The sequence below is a fragment of the Dendrobates tinctorius genome, unplaced genomic scaffold (genome assembly GCF_039654945.1).
Source record: "Dendrobates tinctorius isolate UK_male_01 unplaced genomic scaffold, ASM3965494v1 ptg000183l, whole genome shotgun sequence".
In the NCBI taxonomy this organism is placed as follows: domain Eukaryota; kingdom Metazoa; phylum Chordata; class Amphibia; order Anura; family Dendrobatidae; genus Dendrobates; species Dendrobates tinctorius.
This window is the reverse complement of record NW_027361850.1, coordinates 7,357,205-7,374,776: the sequence shown is the minus strand read 5'-3', so window position 1 is coordinate 7,374,776 and position 17,572 is coordinate 7,357,205. Positions and strand designations below refer to the sequence as shown.

The 17,572-nt window shown below is 42.6% G+C and overlaps 1 protein-coding gene across 8 annotated transcripts in view; it reads left to right on the top strand.

Annotated features, from left to right (window-relative positions):
* Positions 1-17,572, top strand: part of BSDC1 (BSD domain containing 1) — a 68,000-nt gene that overhangs the window by 24,993 nt on the left and 25,435 nt on the right. For 4 of the 8 annotated variants that reach the window (XM_073551987.1, XM_073551985.1, XM_073551989.1 and 1 more), the window contains exons 6-8: positions 3,754-3,869; positions 6,978-7,046; positions 16,983-17,129. In XM_073551987.1, coding sequence (XP_073408088.1) covers positions 3,754-3,869; positions 6,978-7,046; positions 16,983-17,129 — 332 coding nt within the window. The remainder of the gene's footprint in view (positions 1-3,753; positions 3,870-6,977; positions 7,047-16,982; positions 17,130-17,572) is intronic. The other 4 variants (XM_073551991.1, XM_073551990.1, XM_073551992.1 and 1 more) reach the window with 2 other exon arrangements.

The window sequence follows — 17,572 nt, the reverse complement described above, 5'->3', positions numbered from 1 at the left end:
CCTGAGATGACGTCACGGTCTTGCGAGCGTGACGTCACAAAGGTCCTTCGCGCAATGCATCCCTGGGAACGGAACGTACCGGGAGCGCAGCTGAGGAGATCGGGGGCCGTCAGAAGGTGAGAATAATCATATTTTTTATTTTTATCATCCTATCTTTTACTACTGATGCTGCATAGGCAGCATCAGTAGTAAAAAGTTGGTCACACTTGGCAAGCATAGTGCTTGACAAGTGTGACCAATTTGTCAATCACTTTTCCAAGCAATGCTTCAAATCGCTTGGAAAGCGCAAGCATTCTGCAAGCTAAAAACGCTTGTGTTTTGCGGGAATTTACCTGCGGCAGGGAGTTGCAGAAATGCTGCGGACATTTCCGCAGCATTTTTGCAACATGGGCACTTAGCCTTAGGCCGGGGTCACACTTACGAATGTGATGCGAGAAACTCACATCAATACCCAGCACTGCCGCCGGCACTTGGGAATGGAGTGTTCGGCTGCATGTATTTCTATGCAGCCGCACACGTCGGTCCGAGTGCCGGCGGCAGTGCTGGGTATTGATGCAAGAGACTCGCGCGAGTTTCTCGCATCCCACTCGCAAGTGTGACCCCGGCCTTACAGTTCACTTCACGGTGGTTTGCCGTTTCTCCCAATGGCTGTGAGGTGTATCATGGCTGGTGGAGGTGTGCTAGCAAGACCTGTTCCTACCATGACCACCCTGTGACTGGGCTTCATAGGAGACATTGGTTTTAACTATATACTGCAATGTTAATGTAGTATATAGTATAAGCGATCAGACGCTTGATCCCTATTTGATATAAGCCGTAAAGAGAAAAGATAAGAGAAAAGATAACAGAATTGTGTTTTCGGTGAATGCAACTCTGTAAATAAGTTGAATAAAAAGCTATCAAAATGTCCTTTATACCAAAATGGTAGTGATGAAACCATCAGTTCAGGCTGCAAAAAAGAAGCCCTCCCCCAGCCCATTCAATAAAGAAAATTAAAATGTTGGAGATCTCGGAAAATAGTGACACAAGCTTTTTTTAATGAATTTCTGATATATTTTTTTTCACCTCCTAAATAAAAAAAAAATGCATGTTTGGTATCACTGTAATTGTACTGCCCTGGAGCATCATATTGCTGGGTCATTTTTAATGCACAAAGAATGAGATTAAAAAAATTGCAGAATTGATTTCTTTTTTTTTCTGCAATTTTACCATACTTGGAATTTTTCATTTCTTTTCCAGTACATCACATGGTAAAATGGATTGTGCCATTGGATCACACAACTTGTCCTGCAAAAAGCAAGGCATCATATGGCTATGTCCTCAGAAAAATAAAAATAGTTATGGCTCTTGGAAGAAGTTGAGAAGATAAATTAAAAGCGCAAAACTTGTCGCCCGGTCCTTAAGGGGTTAAGGAGGAGCTCCCTACCCCAAATCTCTTTAATGGATTTCTGCTGTACAAAATTAAAAACAGCCACAGAACATTGCCCAAACTCTAACAAAATAAAGTCTTATGCATGTTTTATATTTTACAAGGCATTAAAGTTTATAGACAACTTTGAACCCACTTTTTATTGCATGTACTTTTTACAAATAAAACAGGTTTGCTATAGGTTTTCATTAAATTGTCTACCTTTTGGCTTTTGGAGAATGACTATGTATACATTACATTGCAAGCTGCTTGCTATTGTGCTGCCGTAGTTCTGTTCGACAGCTCTCTGACAGCTCAGTCAACTCTCTTGAGTAGTAATGGGCGAACACTTGGATGTTCATGTCCAGCGGGTTCGGCCGAACAGTTACAAAAAGTTCGGGTACTACAACAGTACCCGGACCCCATTCACTTGAATAGAAGACCCAAACATCCCACTGTCATGTACATGTCCTGATCAGCGGTGAAATCGTCCCCGCCGGTCAGAGAGCCGTGGTTCCCACGCTGTCAAAAGACAGCGGGAGCACTCCGCTGTGATCGGAGGTATAAAGTGTACCTCAGGTCACTAATGTCAGCTGATGGGACTACAGCTCCCGTCATCCGACACCTGCTGCCACTGATAACAGTGAGAGCAGGAGCGGCGTATGTTTGTATTCATCAGTTGCTCCTGCGCTGTAAATAATTAAAAAAAAAAAAAAAAACGGTGTGGGTTCCCCTGTATTTTTGATAATAAGCCTGGCAAAACTCACAGCCGGGGGCTGCAACTGTCAGCTTCAGCAGGGCTAGTTATCAAGAATAGAGGGGTCCCCATGCTGTTTTTTTTTTTTTTCTTTCCTTTTTTTAGTTATTTAAATAAATAATTTAAAAAAATGGCATGGGGTCCCCCCATTTTTGACAACCAGCCTTGCAGACAACTGGGGGCTGGTATTCTCCAGATGGTAAGGGGCCATGGATATTGGGCCCCTCCCTAGCCTAAAAATAGCAACCCGCAGCCGCCCAGAAAAGGCACATCTATTGAATGCGCCAATTCTGGTGCTTTGTCCAGTTCTTCCCACATGCCCTGTAGCGTTGGCATGTGGGGTTCATATTTGTGGGGTTGATTTCACCTTTTTATTGTCAGGTGCCATCAAGCCCACGGCTTAGTAATGGAGAGGCGTCTGAGACGCCTCTCCATTACTAATCCTATAGTTATATGGTAAATAAAGATACAGCCAGAATAAAGTCCTTTATTAGAAATAAAACAAAACACACTTTTACTTTTGTTAATTTAAAAATAACAAACACAGTTGTACTCACCAGCACCTAATTCCACCAAAGCACTCGTTCTTCTGTAATAAAACTAAAATAAAAAACAACAATATCTCTCACCTCTCCGTCGTTCTGTCCCACACCATAATCCATGTCTGGGAGGAAAAACAGTTTTCAACCTGGACGGTGCCAAGATGCGACCGTCCAGGTTGAGAACCACTGGTGACTGAACTACTGTGAGCGCAGCCTCAGAGACCGGTGGTGACGTCATCGAAGTTAACTCCAGTCACTCCAGTGCAGCAGGGAGAAGCCACTAGGGACCCTTTTGTCTAAGGCCTCTTTCACACTTCAGTTTTTTAGCATCAGTTCAAATCCGCCAAAAAGTCAGAGAAGCGGATCCGTTCTGAACTGATGCGAACGGATGGCACAGGATCTGTTTTCAGACAGATCCTGAAAATGAGGAGATAAAAAGGAAGAGAGAGAGAGATATTAATTTTGGCCGGCACCCAGAAAGAATTTCGGGTTAAATCAGTGTCTGGAGGATCCGCCACAGAAAAAGACGTTGCAAGCTCCGTTTTGAAATCTTTGAGGATGGTGACAGACAGCAACTTTTGGCGGATCCTCACAAAAAACGGATGCAACGGACAGCAATCCGTCACAATCCGCCAATAATGGAAGTCAATGGGGAAAAAAACGGATCCTCAAAAGAAAATTGAGGATCTGTTTTTTTCAAAACCTGGCGGATTGTGACTGATTGTAAAAAACGGAAGTGTGAAAGAGGCCTAAACTAGTCTCCCTGCCAGCTATTAAATTATTATTTTCTGAAACGCTATAGTGTTTTAGGGTCAAACATGCATGACTGAGATCGTACAGCCAGCATCTGGTATATGCTGCCCGTGGATCAGCTGTCAGGTTCCCTTTTAATGAAAATCCGTAGAAAATACATTTGTTCAGTCAAAGTGCATGAAATAAGAGGGTTTGGAAGGTGTCTGTAGCCTTTACTTATTAACATAGATAATTATATCTGTTCCTTGCTTTTTAATAACTCTCTCTATTTTAACGTGTCTTATGAACGAAAGGTCCCTTGACACAGTTTGATGAATGGGTGACGTCCTGGGAATCAGAAGAAAGGAAAGCAGACATCTCAGAATTACTGGTTTCCAGCCCCTCCATCCGTGCACTCTACACAAAAATGGTAATTCTGTATGAATTTCTCCAGTACTATAGCTGTGTACAGTGGCTTGCAATATTATTCACCCCGTGGTATTTTTCATGTTTTGCCAACTCACAACCTGGAATTTCACAGGGTTTTTGAGGGTTTTCAACAGTTAATGTAAAGAACATGCTTACAACTGTGAACATTTGGTTTACTTTTTATTGTGAAGCAGGTAAGAATATTAAAAATATACAAAATAACTGAAAACTTCAGCGTGCATAACTCTTCACCACCCCCCCAAAGTTAGTACTTTGTAGAGCCTCCTTTTGCGTCAATTACAGTTGCAAGTCAATTTGGATGTCTCCATGAGCTTTCCACATCTTGCCACTGGTATTTTTGCCCATTCCCCCCACTCCTTCAAGTTAGATGGTTTCCTCTGGTGAACAGCAATCTTTAAAGGGAATCTGTCACACATTTTTTGAGATATCATGTGAATTGTGTGTTACCTAAGTATTGTAGTCGTATTTTTGATCCCCCCTCTCCCCGCACCTTTGATGCATAAATACCTTTTTTATCACTCTTCCGATTTATGGAAATCGCCGCGGTCTGGTCCAATGGGCATGGCTTATTCCCCCCCTCCCCTTGGCTTGCTGGACGCAATTTCTTCTGTGAAATATCACAGATGCCGTTGTTTATTCGCGCCTGCGCATTGATAAGGCCGTTCGCGCTTGCGCAGTATGCTTTGCCCAACTGTGGGCAAAGCATATAATCGCTACTGCGCATGCGCCGGTATTTTTCCCTTGCGTCTATGACCCGGAGGTCTTCATATGCATATGTAACAAAATAGATGAAAAGCCAAGGGGGTGAACACTTTTGTAAGCCGCTGTATACTGGGCATGTACCTAGAAGTGTTAAAAGTGAGACCTATATATTCTTCCCTGGACAGTTTCTTAGCTTCTAATATAATCTTCTTGGTTGTTGGTTTAGACTTTTGATTTGGCGCATTGAGTTGTCGTAATGGAGCAAATGTATTTGACCCCTTACCGACATCTTGCCTGCATAGGCAGTTTGCGGACCACAATGACCTTTTATCTGGCCCCAGGGCAGATTCCCGGGACAACAGTGCTTGTGCACGCAATGTTCACTAAGGAACGCTTAGGCTCATGTAATGAAATATTACGTCCTAACACCAGTGTTGGCATCAAGATGTATTTTGTGAGTGAAGTTAGTACACAATTTGTATTACCCCCGAAGGATGGTATGAATATCCAATTGGCCCTTGGCAGACAAAAGATTCCTCACCCCTGCCCTAAAGCAACTTGGTAAAACAAAAAAAATGTTTCAAATGTAAAAGTTCAAATCGGCCCCCCTTTGATTAAAAATAAAGAATTAAAAAGTATGCATATATGATATCATTACGTCCATAAATGTCGAATTTATCAAAATATAACATAAATTAACCCAATTGGTAAATGGCGTAAAGAGAAAAAAATCAAAATGGCAGAATTAATTTTGTTTCTCCTGCCTTAGCATAAAATGTAATAGGAGGTGATTAGTGATGAGCGAGTATATTCGTTGCTCGGGTGGTCTCCCGAGTATTTTGGCGTGCTCGGAGACTTCGTTTTCGTCGCCCCAGCTGCATGATTTGCGACTGCTAGACAGAATTAAAAACGTTACGGATCTTGGAATATGGTGACAAAATATATATATTTTTTTTTTTTTTTGCGAATTTTTAATTTTTTCTTTTCCGCTATCTACTGTAAATTGTTTTAAAAAAATGTGTGTATTATCTCCGTAATCATACTAGCCTGGAGAATAATATTGCCAGGTCGTGAAGGGAACATGGCAAACTAAAACAACTACGGAATTTTTCACAATTCCTCCACCCTTGTAATTTTTTTCCCCCACTTTCTTGTACATCAAGTGATAAAATGATTGGAGTCATTCAAACGTTCAAATCGTCCTGAAAATAAAAGCCATCATGTGACTATGAAAAATAAATCCGTTATGGCTCTTGGATGAAGAGAAAAACAGAAAATCGCTTGGTTGGGAAGGGGTTAAAGACTAATGTCATCCAAAATACAAAGTCTGGTTAATTGATTAGTTCATCCCAGATGTATTTATCGTACCTAAGGTATGAGCATCACCGTGCTCATGCTTTATTTCATACTAAGGAACCATCTATCAGTATTTTCTGGACGTAGTTTTCATGGCTGAGTTTCTGCACCGCATAGAGCTTTGGAGGCCTGTCCGCAATGTAAATCTATTATCAATGATGATCGATAATGCAACAGCCATTAACCCCTTCTGGCTGTAGGATGTAACTACCCATAGTTGCCATCTTAGGCCTCCTGTGAAGCGCAACTATTACTGAAATGCTAGGAGGAAAAAAAAAATAACTATTTGGCATCGCCATGTCTGATCTATCAAAATATAAAATATATAAAATTAACCCTTATGGTAGAAGTATGACAGAGAGCTCATCACTGATGCACCATAGAGCCGTCTTGTCGGTCAGTGCCGGGCCGTGCTTACCGCTGCCGCTCACTATCTACTGAGTGGTGACTGAAGCCATGCCGACCGCGCCTCTTAGACTGAAAGCCGAAGCTGAATGAATAAATTTCCTCCCGGTACCCGGGCTTTCAGTGCAGCAGCCGAACAGCTTTAGAATCCTATTAATCTATCTGCAGATTAATTAACGCCATATCTGCAGGATAAGTGTTTTTGACATGACAGGTTTCCTTTTAAGGGTTAGAGTAGCCCTTTTCTATGTGTTCATGAAACAGCATGCTGCTTTCCTACCACCGATTCAGATTTTTTCATGGACAGTAATCTGGAGAAACGGTCAATCAGAGGCTAGAAGAACGGGGAAACCCAATTATGAATATATCAGTCATCAACTGTGTATGGCCAGATTATAGAACCTGGGTACCTGAGCTATTGACTGTGATTCTTTCCTGCTGGCTTGTTCTTGAACTTTTAGTGCATTTAGTGCATTTTTCAAAGATTGTTTTTAGCAACGAGAAATTCTTCTGAAGGCTTGTGGGACCGCAATCATGTGTTCTTTTGGGAAACCCAACTCTCAGTGCCAATATTCGTTGTAACTATCTTTTCAGAACTCTCAATTGGTGAATATATATGTTACAGGTCCCCGCGGCTGTGTCACACTCCGAATTCTGGCAACGATATTTCTACAAAGTGCACCAGTTGGAACAGGTACATTGAAATGCATATTCTTGTTTATTCTTTTTTATGTATGGTAATTGTGCTTTTCACTGCTAGTCATGTTACTAGATAGAATGTTTGTTTTTTTTTTTTAATATGGCAGCATGCGTGCAGGTTAATAGATAAGGATTACAAGTTGCTGTTACATCCAATGTACATTGTACCATTTTGACTGCTGTTTCTCTTCTGTAGATTCTAGTATTTATAAGATTAACTCAGCACAGGAACATTTAGGTTAAACACATCTAATTGTGGAAGTTATTATTCCAAGATCTGTGGATGCAAATCAACTTTAAAATTAACTTTGTGGAATACACCCTTTAAGTCTGCACCGTCCCTTATACAATGTGGACAACAGTCATGAGGCCTAAGGTCCATTCTATATAATACTTTTGGAGTCCTGTAGACTCTGTGTATAAGAAACAATTGGGACCTTCTCTGTGCCGTAGTTACGGAGACCAATGCTGTCGATTCTAGGATGTCCTCCCACTCTTCAGTTGAAATGCTGCCCACGTCCCTCTCCCACTTAGCCCTGACCAATGCCATTGGATCACCCAGAATTTTTAACAGCAAGGTGTTGTATAAAAAGAAATAATTCCCTTAGATTTTGTGGTACATGATAAAAATACAACTCATTAGAGGAAATGGTAAGATCATGGGTGGTTTCCTTAAGCCTTATTCCATGTCTTAGTTGCAAGTCAGAATTATGCAAGGTAAACTTTTGCTTCAGGTGATCAAATGAACAAAAATGGCCATCGAAGAACAACTGATAGACATATTTAAGCACCTGATTTCTCCATTCCCTAAATCCCTACAGATGCTGCAGTTCCCTCAAGTTAGAATTATTCCACAGGGGAGTATACTTCAAGGTATCCTGCATCCCCATCCATTTTTACATGTTCGCTAAATTTCATGAGATTGGGAGAGGGTGGGGTGGCATCTTGAGTTACCCTTGAATTTGTGAACTTCTAATAAATCTAGTAAATTGTCCCGCTCCCAAAATGTTTTGGTATTATCTACCCTGCCTCCTGAGTCTCCTCCAGAGCCCATCTCCTAAAATTCTGAAATTGGGAAGACAAGTAATACCTGTAGATATGAGGCAAAGCTATCCTCCCCCCCTTTATTTTTTCTTTTTTAATCAGATATTTTTATTGAATTTTTCCGAATACAATGTAAACAAACATTAACACAAATTCTTATACAAACACCCCCCCCCCCCCCCGTCCCATCCCCCCTGCAACTTTTCCAACATTATTCTGGGGACCCCTCTGTTCCACACTAGATCTCTGAATATATTATGCATTTTTCTGAAACCAGTGCTTAGGAATCCAGGTGGGGGAGTTATGCAGCACATACATGATGCATGGCATAAGGCTCATAAAGTTCATTCTCCCCAAAGCTGACAGAGGTGACTAGCGCTTACTTTACTCATCTTGGTTACCAGAGGGCTGAGATTTAAAGGGATATAAACCTGTGGCTTTCTGGTAATGTAAATACCCAGGTATTTACATTTTTGTACTAAGGAATATTTGATAGACCCTCCCAGAGAGAAGTGTCCATAGTATCTAAAGGAAGCAGAGCGAACTTTGACCAGTTTATAGTCAGGCCGAAAAGGTCCCAAATCTTTCAATTGTATCCATTATATTTGGAAGAGAGATGTTCAAATTATTAACACATAATAACAAGTCTTTGGCATATAAGACAATTGTTTCCTCTTTGGTCCCTCTGTCCCGGTATGTCCTCTAATGATTCATGCTAACTGTTCAATTGCAAGACCAAAGAGTAATGGCAATAAAGGGCAGCCCTGTCTTGTACCCCTAAAAGGTTCAAATCTATCAGACATCTCATAATCAATTTGATAACGTTGAGACCAAACCCTTATAGCTCCTCTCTACACTGTCAAAGGCCTTAGTGGCATCTAGGGAGACATTTGATTTATTACTCAGGTCAAATTTAGGAATACCCTACGTAAATTAATGGCCATTGATTTTGAGAGCATGAACCCAGCCTGGTCAGAATGAATAACCAAGGAGATAATCATACTCAGTCGTGTTGCCAGGATTTTCGTGAGGATCTTGATGTCAGATGTCAATAATAATATAGGTCTAGCTGAAACCGGTAATTCCTTCTCCTACCCCTCTTTAGAAATAACCACAATTATTGCCTCACACAGGGAATTCGAAAGTCCTCCCGATAACGCATTATTAATCATTTTCAAGTATTGTTGCCCCAATACCTCCTTAAACAGCTTGTGTATTTCTATTGGAAGGCCATCCGACCCGGGTCCCTTGTCGTTGGGTATCTTCCCCACTGCCTGCTGCGCTTCCTCCAATGAAATTGACCTTTCTAGAAATTTCCAACCATTGTCCCCCAGCACAGGGAGGTCAATCCCCACTAAATTATTCCAAGAGATCCTCCTGCAAGTAATTGACCCTGTAGGAATATAAACTAGAATAAAAACTGTGTAGAATATCCAGTATTTTGTCAGTTTGGATTCTGACGTTCCCCTCACTATCTTTTAAATGTAGGTGTTTTCCCTCTACGCCTTTGTCAAATTTTCTCTCCCTTCTCATAAAACTTCTACTTTAAGAACATGCGCTTATTTTCTGCTTCTTCCAGCTGAAATGACTGCAACTGCTTTTGGGCACCTTTCTATTGTACCAGATTCTCAGGGCAGTTATTTTGTATATACTGTAGGTCCGTTGTCCTTGCTCCACCTCCTTTTTCCAGAAATCGTCTTTTTGCTATCTTTATTGCAGTTATGAGAGCCCCCCTCAGAAAGGCTGGTACACATGTTTGGCATTGCCGCAACCGGAACAAACCTAGCTATAAAACTGTGACATTAGTTAACCCCTTCAGTGAACGTTACTCTATTACTATGATATTTCATCATACCGCTGGAAAAAAGTGGAATGAAATGCTTTCAAAAAGACAAAAGTACCGTAAATAAAAAAGATATCACTGACAACCTCATCTTGTCTTGCAAAAAAACAAGCCGCCATACAGCTCCATCAGTGGAAAAATTAAAAACTTATAGCTCTCAGAATATAGCAATGCAAAAATAGTTACACACGTGGTCAAAATTGTTGGTACCCCTCGTTTAATGACAGAAAAACCCACAGTGGTCACAGAAATAACTTGAATCTGACAAAAGTAATAATAAATAAAAAAATCTATGAAAATGAACAAATGAAAGTCCGACATTGGTTTTCAACCATGCTTCCACAGAATTTAAAAAAAATAAATAAATAAAACTCAAGGAATAGGCCTGGACAGAAATGATGGTACCCCTGAAAATAATGTGACAAAGGGATATGTTAAATCAAGGTGTGTCCACTATTTAGCATCACAGTTTGAGGAGACGTGGACATCTGACCTTCAGAGATTGGGAGGTACCTTCTCTCTCCCCTCCAACCCCCTGGCCAGACCCTCAAGGTGGCTGGAATCGCCGCCAAAGGAAGAACAAGAAAAAAAAATTTCTCGGGGTATGCTCTCTTTATTTCCTGCTCCGGGCTTACCTCTTTCTGCGGAATTTTGGGGACAGCACCGCTCCAGGGGGCACAAGATGGTTCCATGGAGAGATTTGAGCTTTACTGTACACTGGGGCTTCTTTGCTGGGGGCTTTTGTGCAGCCTGTTCCTGGCCCTTTGTTTGCACCGCTGTGGGTACTCTTTTTTTTGCGCCGTTATAGAGACCTTCGTGCTCCTCCCCCGCTCTGGCAGTCGCTGCCTGTAATTTAGGTCCCGGCTTCTCTCGGGCCTAGTTACAGTGCTGGCTCCGCCCCCTTCCTCTCAGCCTTTCTGAGCGTGCTTTTCTCCCGCCTGTCTCTCTCCCTCTCCTCTTCCTGCGGCGGCGAGGCTCCGCCCACTACTCTCAGCCTCCACAATCGGCTGGAGCCGCCGCCATCTTGCTTCCCCCCTGGACCCTGCGCTTAGTTCTGCCTCTCTTCCGGCTGCTGTGGGCGGTATTATTCTCAAAAATCACTATCAAAAATATATAAAGGGTCTCAAACCAAAAATCATATGAAAAACCCTAAAAACAATACTTTACTATTAAAAGACCAAAGGTCACACCACAAAGTGAACAAGACTAAACAGCAACGTGTCCAATGACATCCAATTACATAAAACATGTAATGGGGATTAACTGAGAGTCCCTAATGCAGTCTAACGCTCGATCCTTCCTAGCCGCGGAGGTTGGCACCCTAGGGGGAACGTTGTGGCGCCCCCGCTCAACGGTGGCTGTCCCTAGGGACCCTGATAAACCCTGCAGCCACTAGGGATCCCTTCCCCGATGCTAGAGGGACCCCTATCATTAGACAGAGATCAACTATAATAAGGAGGACCCTAATCCCCAAAAGGATTAAAAACAAAAGGAACACATTAATATAATGGCATTATAGTGATGGCATCGTAGTGACACGAATCAAATAAATACAGGGGATCCACAGCATATAGTGTATCAAATTTCATTTACAATGGCACCAAAATGCAAACTCCACAAATAGTAATAATTATATGATAAGTCACTAGATAACCCAAAATTTGCATGAAAGGTGACAATGATCATGCCACTAGATTAAAAGTCAGGTACCATTAAAGACATAATTCAGACACTCAATAATCAATGCTGCAAATACTCATCATGTCACACGCCATCTGCCATATATGTGAAGCGCCTCAACGCGTTTCGCCCCATCTGGGCTCATCAGGAGGGCCGATCTCAATAACAATTGTGTCCTGATGTGGTATAGTAGATGTGCTGGCATGATAGCCCTTATTTTATAGTTACCGCCACAGCGTTCGCCAGCTCCGGACGCTGTGTAGGGACACACCCCCTTAACCCTACTGCGCATGTCCCAACTCGAAAGGACTCACCCATTGGTTATACGGAGTGTCTCATTTACTTCCTCTCATCGAGTACGCATATCATGCTTTGATTGACGCCCCTGTCACGGATGTATAAACAATCCCACCCTACCCCCGTCATTATGCTGCGTTTGATGATAAACGCGCCAGTTACCGGGGGATGCATATGTATTAACCGGAACATGTATTGGTGTTTCCGGGTCAGTTTGACCTAGTTCTTACTGCGCATGTCGCTCACCAATATACCAATGTATGGGGCTTGCGTATGTACAACCCGGAACTGATTGTATTATTTCCGGGTAAGACAAAGATGGATCTCACCGTGCAAACTCACGGCCTCTCGAACGCGCACTCACTGCATCTATGACACACAAGTGTCTAACGTGCAGGCTCCAGCTGGAAGGCACCACCATTACAGATCCCTATTACTACGCATGTCCACCACCGGCCATTCAATGCCCGTATTCAGAGCGGGTGCATAGCACTCAATAAAAACCGGCAGGATTCATCCATGACCAAGCACAATTTCAATAGGTGAACCCAATCTTTTATTTTAGTTAGCAGAGCAAGGGCAATAAAAACTGCCAGCCCCATAAATGACATACATTTGATGCCCGTGTTCGTCTCTTATATACAGTACCAAATAGGACACATACAGTATAAATCCATGATCAAAGCATCATATTAGTAGATGCTTTATGTCCTTTATTTATGTATATTGGCTAATGTATACATCTATGATTGGCCATTAGCAGACCTCAAACTAACTTGATCATCTTATCCTCTTCATCCTCTTTTTTGGAGCGGGGTGCGAGGGCAGGTTATCATCTAAGAACCCGGTTCAACTAATTAAGGGTCAAATTATAAATCTATCCTCGCACACCGTAAGTAAAGAAGAATTTATTGTGCTATCAAGAGGACTGAATTTTGTCCCCACTAACAGTTACAACTGTTTTGAGTGGGTTAAGGACCTCAATCTGTTCTGCAGAAAACTTAAATGGAAAAAATTCTTTAGACATAATGACCGGGAGGAGTGCCATAGACAAGGCCTTAGTGATGAGGACATTGAGAGTTATCAAGCACTCATGGGTCTCCTCAGAGAGAATGAGAATCTCCCAGAGGATGGAAAAGGTCCCTTTACTAAACTTAAAAATAAGAGTGAAAAGATGCCACCCCAAGGGGATACTAAGAACATTGACATTTTTGCATCATTAGTTGAGAGAGATCTCAAAATGATTATGAAAAGAACCAACTGGGATGATGAGGAGAATCTGGCAATGGGGGAACGAGATGCCCTCATGGGTCTGAAGAGAAATGACCATTTGATTATTAAATCATCTGATAAAGGTGGTAACCTTGTGATTATGAATCATCTAGAATATCGCAAGATGTGCCTAAATATTCTGCAGGACACCTTTACCTATGAGGTCCTGAAGGTGAGTCCATTAATGGACTATAAGGTAGAACTTAGAACTCTAGTTGATGAGGCTCTCTTGAATGAATTAATCTCTAAAACTGAATCTGATTTCCTTGTACCTAAGTTTCCAATGATGGCGACCTTTTATGCACTTCCAAAAGTGCATAAAGGTATAGATCCGTTGAAAGGACGCCCAATTGTCTCAGGGGTGGATTCCCTGATACAAAATTGTGGGATCTATATAGATCAAATCCTGCGTCCATTTGTGACCTCTCTTCCCTCCTATTTGAGGGATACGTCGGACCTATTACTAAAATTGGAAGGTATCCATCTTGAGGAAGGTACTTGGCTGGGGTCTATTGATATAGAAGCATTATACAGTAGTATCCCACACCAGGAAGGGATCAGCAGTGTTGAACATTATTTACAGCAAAGGTCAATTGCTTGTAGAAAGCACAATAGCTTCGTATCATCTCTTCTCAATTTCACTCTTACACGTAATGTTTTCACCTTCGACGGTAGGTTTTTCCACCAGCTCAGGGGCACCGCGATGGGGAGCCCCTGTGCACCATCGTATGCTAATCTGTTCCTGGGCTGGTGGGAGGAGACTATTGTGTTCGGAGGTGACACTAAATGGTGGCAGCAACACATCTCTATGTGGTATCGCTATATAGATGATGTTTTTGTTGTATGGTCAGGATCTAAAGAACAATTTGAAATGTTTGTCAATGAGCTTAACCACAATGTTATCAATCTCAGATTTAATTTTGAAATTGAGAAGCAAGAATTGGCCTTTCTGGATATTAAAATCAGGAGAGAATCTTTTGGGAATATTTCAACGAGAATTCATCGTAAACCTACTAGTACTAACAGTCTACTTCATTGGCAGAGTCACCACCCTGTCCCTCTCAAGAGAGGAATCCCTAAAGGCCAGTTCCTTAGATTGAGGAGAAATTGCTCGAGGAATGACCTCTTTTATAGTCAGGCTGGGGATATGTACAATAGATTCAGGGAAAAGGGATATCCGATACATGTCTTGGATACAGCATTAAACTTTGCTGAAAGAGCGGATAGGCAGAAACTCCTACAGAAACGTACTGAACGGGATACATCTGAAATAGTGAGAATTATAGGCACATTTGATGATAAACATCAAGAAGTTAGGAGAATTATTGCAAGACATTGGGATATTCTGAGATTAGATCCGGATATTGGAAGTCTGATAGGCGAACGCCCCAATATCACATTCAGGAAAGGGAAGTCCATTAGAGACATGTTAGTGCATAGTCAATACAAGAGACCGGAACCGAAGGGTACTTGGCTTGAGAGGAAACCTATTGGCTTTTTCAAGTGTGGGGATTGTAGCCTTTGTAGATGGATGAAGCCCAATAAGTTCTTTTGTAGTGCTGCCACTGGGAAGACCTTCTACCAACGCAATTTCTCAAACTGTAAGACCACTGGAGTGGTCTATCTGGCCACTTGCTCTTGCCCTAAAGATTATATTGGGAAGACGAAGAGGGAATTCAGACGTAGAGTAGGCGAGCACATGGGGGACATCAGGAATGGGAGGGACACCCCCTTGGCTAAGCACATGCAATTATTCCACAATAATTCCCTTGCTGAGGTCAGGTTCACGATTATTGAGGTAGTGAATATTAATCCCAGAGGAGGCAACACGGATAAAACCATCCTGAAAAGAGAGTGTGAATGGATCTTTAGGATGGAGAGTCTTGAACCAATGGGATTAAATGAACAACTGTCCTTTGCCTGTTTTTTGTGATTTTTCATCCTTTTTCAAGGGTTTTCTGTATATTATTTTTATACTAAATCCAGATATAGTTCCTATGAGGACCAATATGTAAGACTGGACTGTTTTCCAAATTCTTGTTAAGGTCTAGGATAAAGACCTACATGGATCTACCATGACAAATTCTTTTGAGGATTATTTTCTCCCTTATATCATTAGGGACTTGACACCCCGCTCTGAGACTACCCAGATGATCAAGTTAGTTTGAGGTCTGCTAATGGCCAATCATAGATGTATACATTAGCCAATATACATAAATAAAGGACATAATGCATCTACTAATATGATGCTTTGATCATGGATTTATACTGTATGTGTCCTATTTGGTACTGTATATAAGAGACGAACACGGGCATCAAATGTATGTCATTTATGGGGCTGGCAGTTTTTATTGCCCTTGCTCTGCTAAGTAAAATAAAAGATTGGGTTCACCTATTGAAATTGTGCTTGGTTATGGATGAATCCTGCCGGTTTTTATTGAGTGCTATGCACCCGCTCTGAATACGGGCATTGAATGGCCGGTGGTGGACATGCGTAGTAATAGGGATCTGTAATGGTGGTGCCTTCCAGCTGGAGCCTGCACGTTAGACACTTGTGTGTCATAGATGCAGTGAGTGCGCGTTCGAGAGGCCGTGAGTTTGCACGGTGAGATCCATCTTTGTCTTACCCGGAAATAATACAATCAGTTCCGGGTTGTACATACGCAAGCCCCATACATTGGTATATTGGTGAGCGACATGCGCAGTAAGAACTAGGTCAAACTGACCCGGAAACACCAATACATGTTCCGGTTAATACATATGCATCCCCCGGTAACTGGCGCGTTTATCATCAAACGCAGCATAATGACGGGGGTAGGGTGGGATTGTTTATACATCCGTGACAGGGGCGTCAATCAAAGCATGATATGCGTACTCGATGAGAGGAAGTAAATGAGACACTCCGTATAACCAATGGGTGAGTCCTTTCGAGTTGGGACATGCGCAGTAGGGTTAAGGGGGTGTGTCCCTACACAGCGTCCGGAGCTGGCGAACGCTGTGGCGGTAACTATAAAATAAGGGCTATCATGCCAGCACATCTACTATACCACATCAGGACACAATTGTTATTGAGATCGGCCCTCCTGATGAGCCCAGATGGGGCGAAACGCGTTGAGGCGCTTCACATATATGGCAGATGGCGTGTGACATGATGAGTATTTGCAGCATTGATTATTGAGTGTCTGAATTATGTCTTTAATGGTACCTGACTTTTAATCTAGTGGCATGATCATTGTCACCTTTCATGCAAATTTTGGGTTATCTAGTGACTTATCATATAATTATTACTATTTGTGGAGTTTGCATTTTGGTGCCATTGTAAATGAAATTTGATACACTATATGCTGTGGATCCCCTGTATTTATTTGATTCGTGTCACTACGATGCCATCACTATAATGCCATTATATTAATGTGTTCCTTTTGTTTTCAATCCTTTTGGGGATTAGGGTCCTCCTTATTATGGTTGATCTCTGTCTAATGATAGGGGTCCCTCTAGCATCGGGGAAGGGATCCCTAGTGGCTGCAGGGTTTATCAGGGTCCCTAGGGACAGCCACCGTTGAGCGGGGGCGCCACAACGTTCCCCCTAGGGTGCCAACCTCCGCGGCTAGGAAGGATCGAGCGTTAGACTGCATTAGGGACTCTCAGTTAATCCCCATTACATGTTTTATGTAATTGGATGTCATTGGACACGTTGCTGTTTAGTCTTGTTCACTTTGTGGTGTGACCTTTGGTCTTTTAATAATAAAGTATTGTTTTTAGGGTTTTTCATATGATTTTCGGTATTATTCTCAGCAGCACGTGTTTTCACCGGCCGGGTCCCCTGCTAGACACCATCTTCCGTCTCGTGCATGCCAGACGGCTCTTTCTCTCAGAAGATCTGCATGTCTGCCTGGTCCTGCGCTCGACTCATCACCTCCTAGGAGCAGACGACAGGATACCGTGAGTAGCTCTGCCCTGCAGACTGACACTCTCCTCTGCATCTTTTCTGTCCCCTAACCTTCTGGCATTAGTTAGTGGTCTGCTCACTATGCCGAAGTACAAAGGAGAGCCTGCTCGTCATCTAGCTTCCTCCTCTTCCTCTGCTCACTGCCTGCTCTTTTTGCAACAGCAGACTCCATTCAGGTCAGTCTTCTTCCCTCTTTCAGGCCTGCAGCAACCCCACAGTACACACTACCCAGGAGTCCCTTTCTACCCCAGGCAAGACCGAAACCCCTATCCCGGGGTGGGCTTCCTCTCTGTCGCAGTCTGTGGCGGACCTCACTAGGGTGTCGCAGACCCTTGTGTCCGTGCTAGACAGATTGCCTCTTCCTGCTCCCGCAGTCGCCAGTGGGTCACAGGATCCTCCGTCCGGCTCTTCCAACTCAGACCGCAAGAGACCCAGA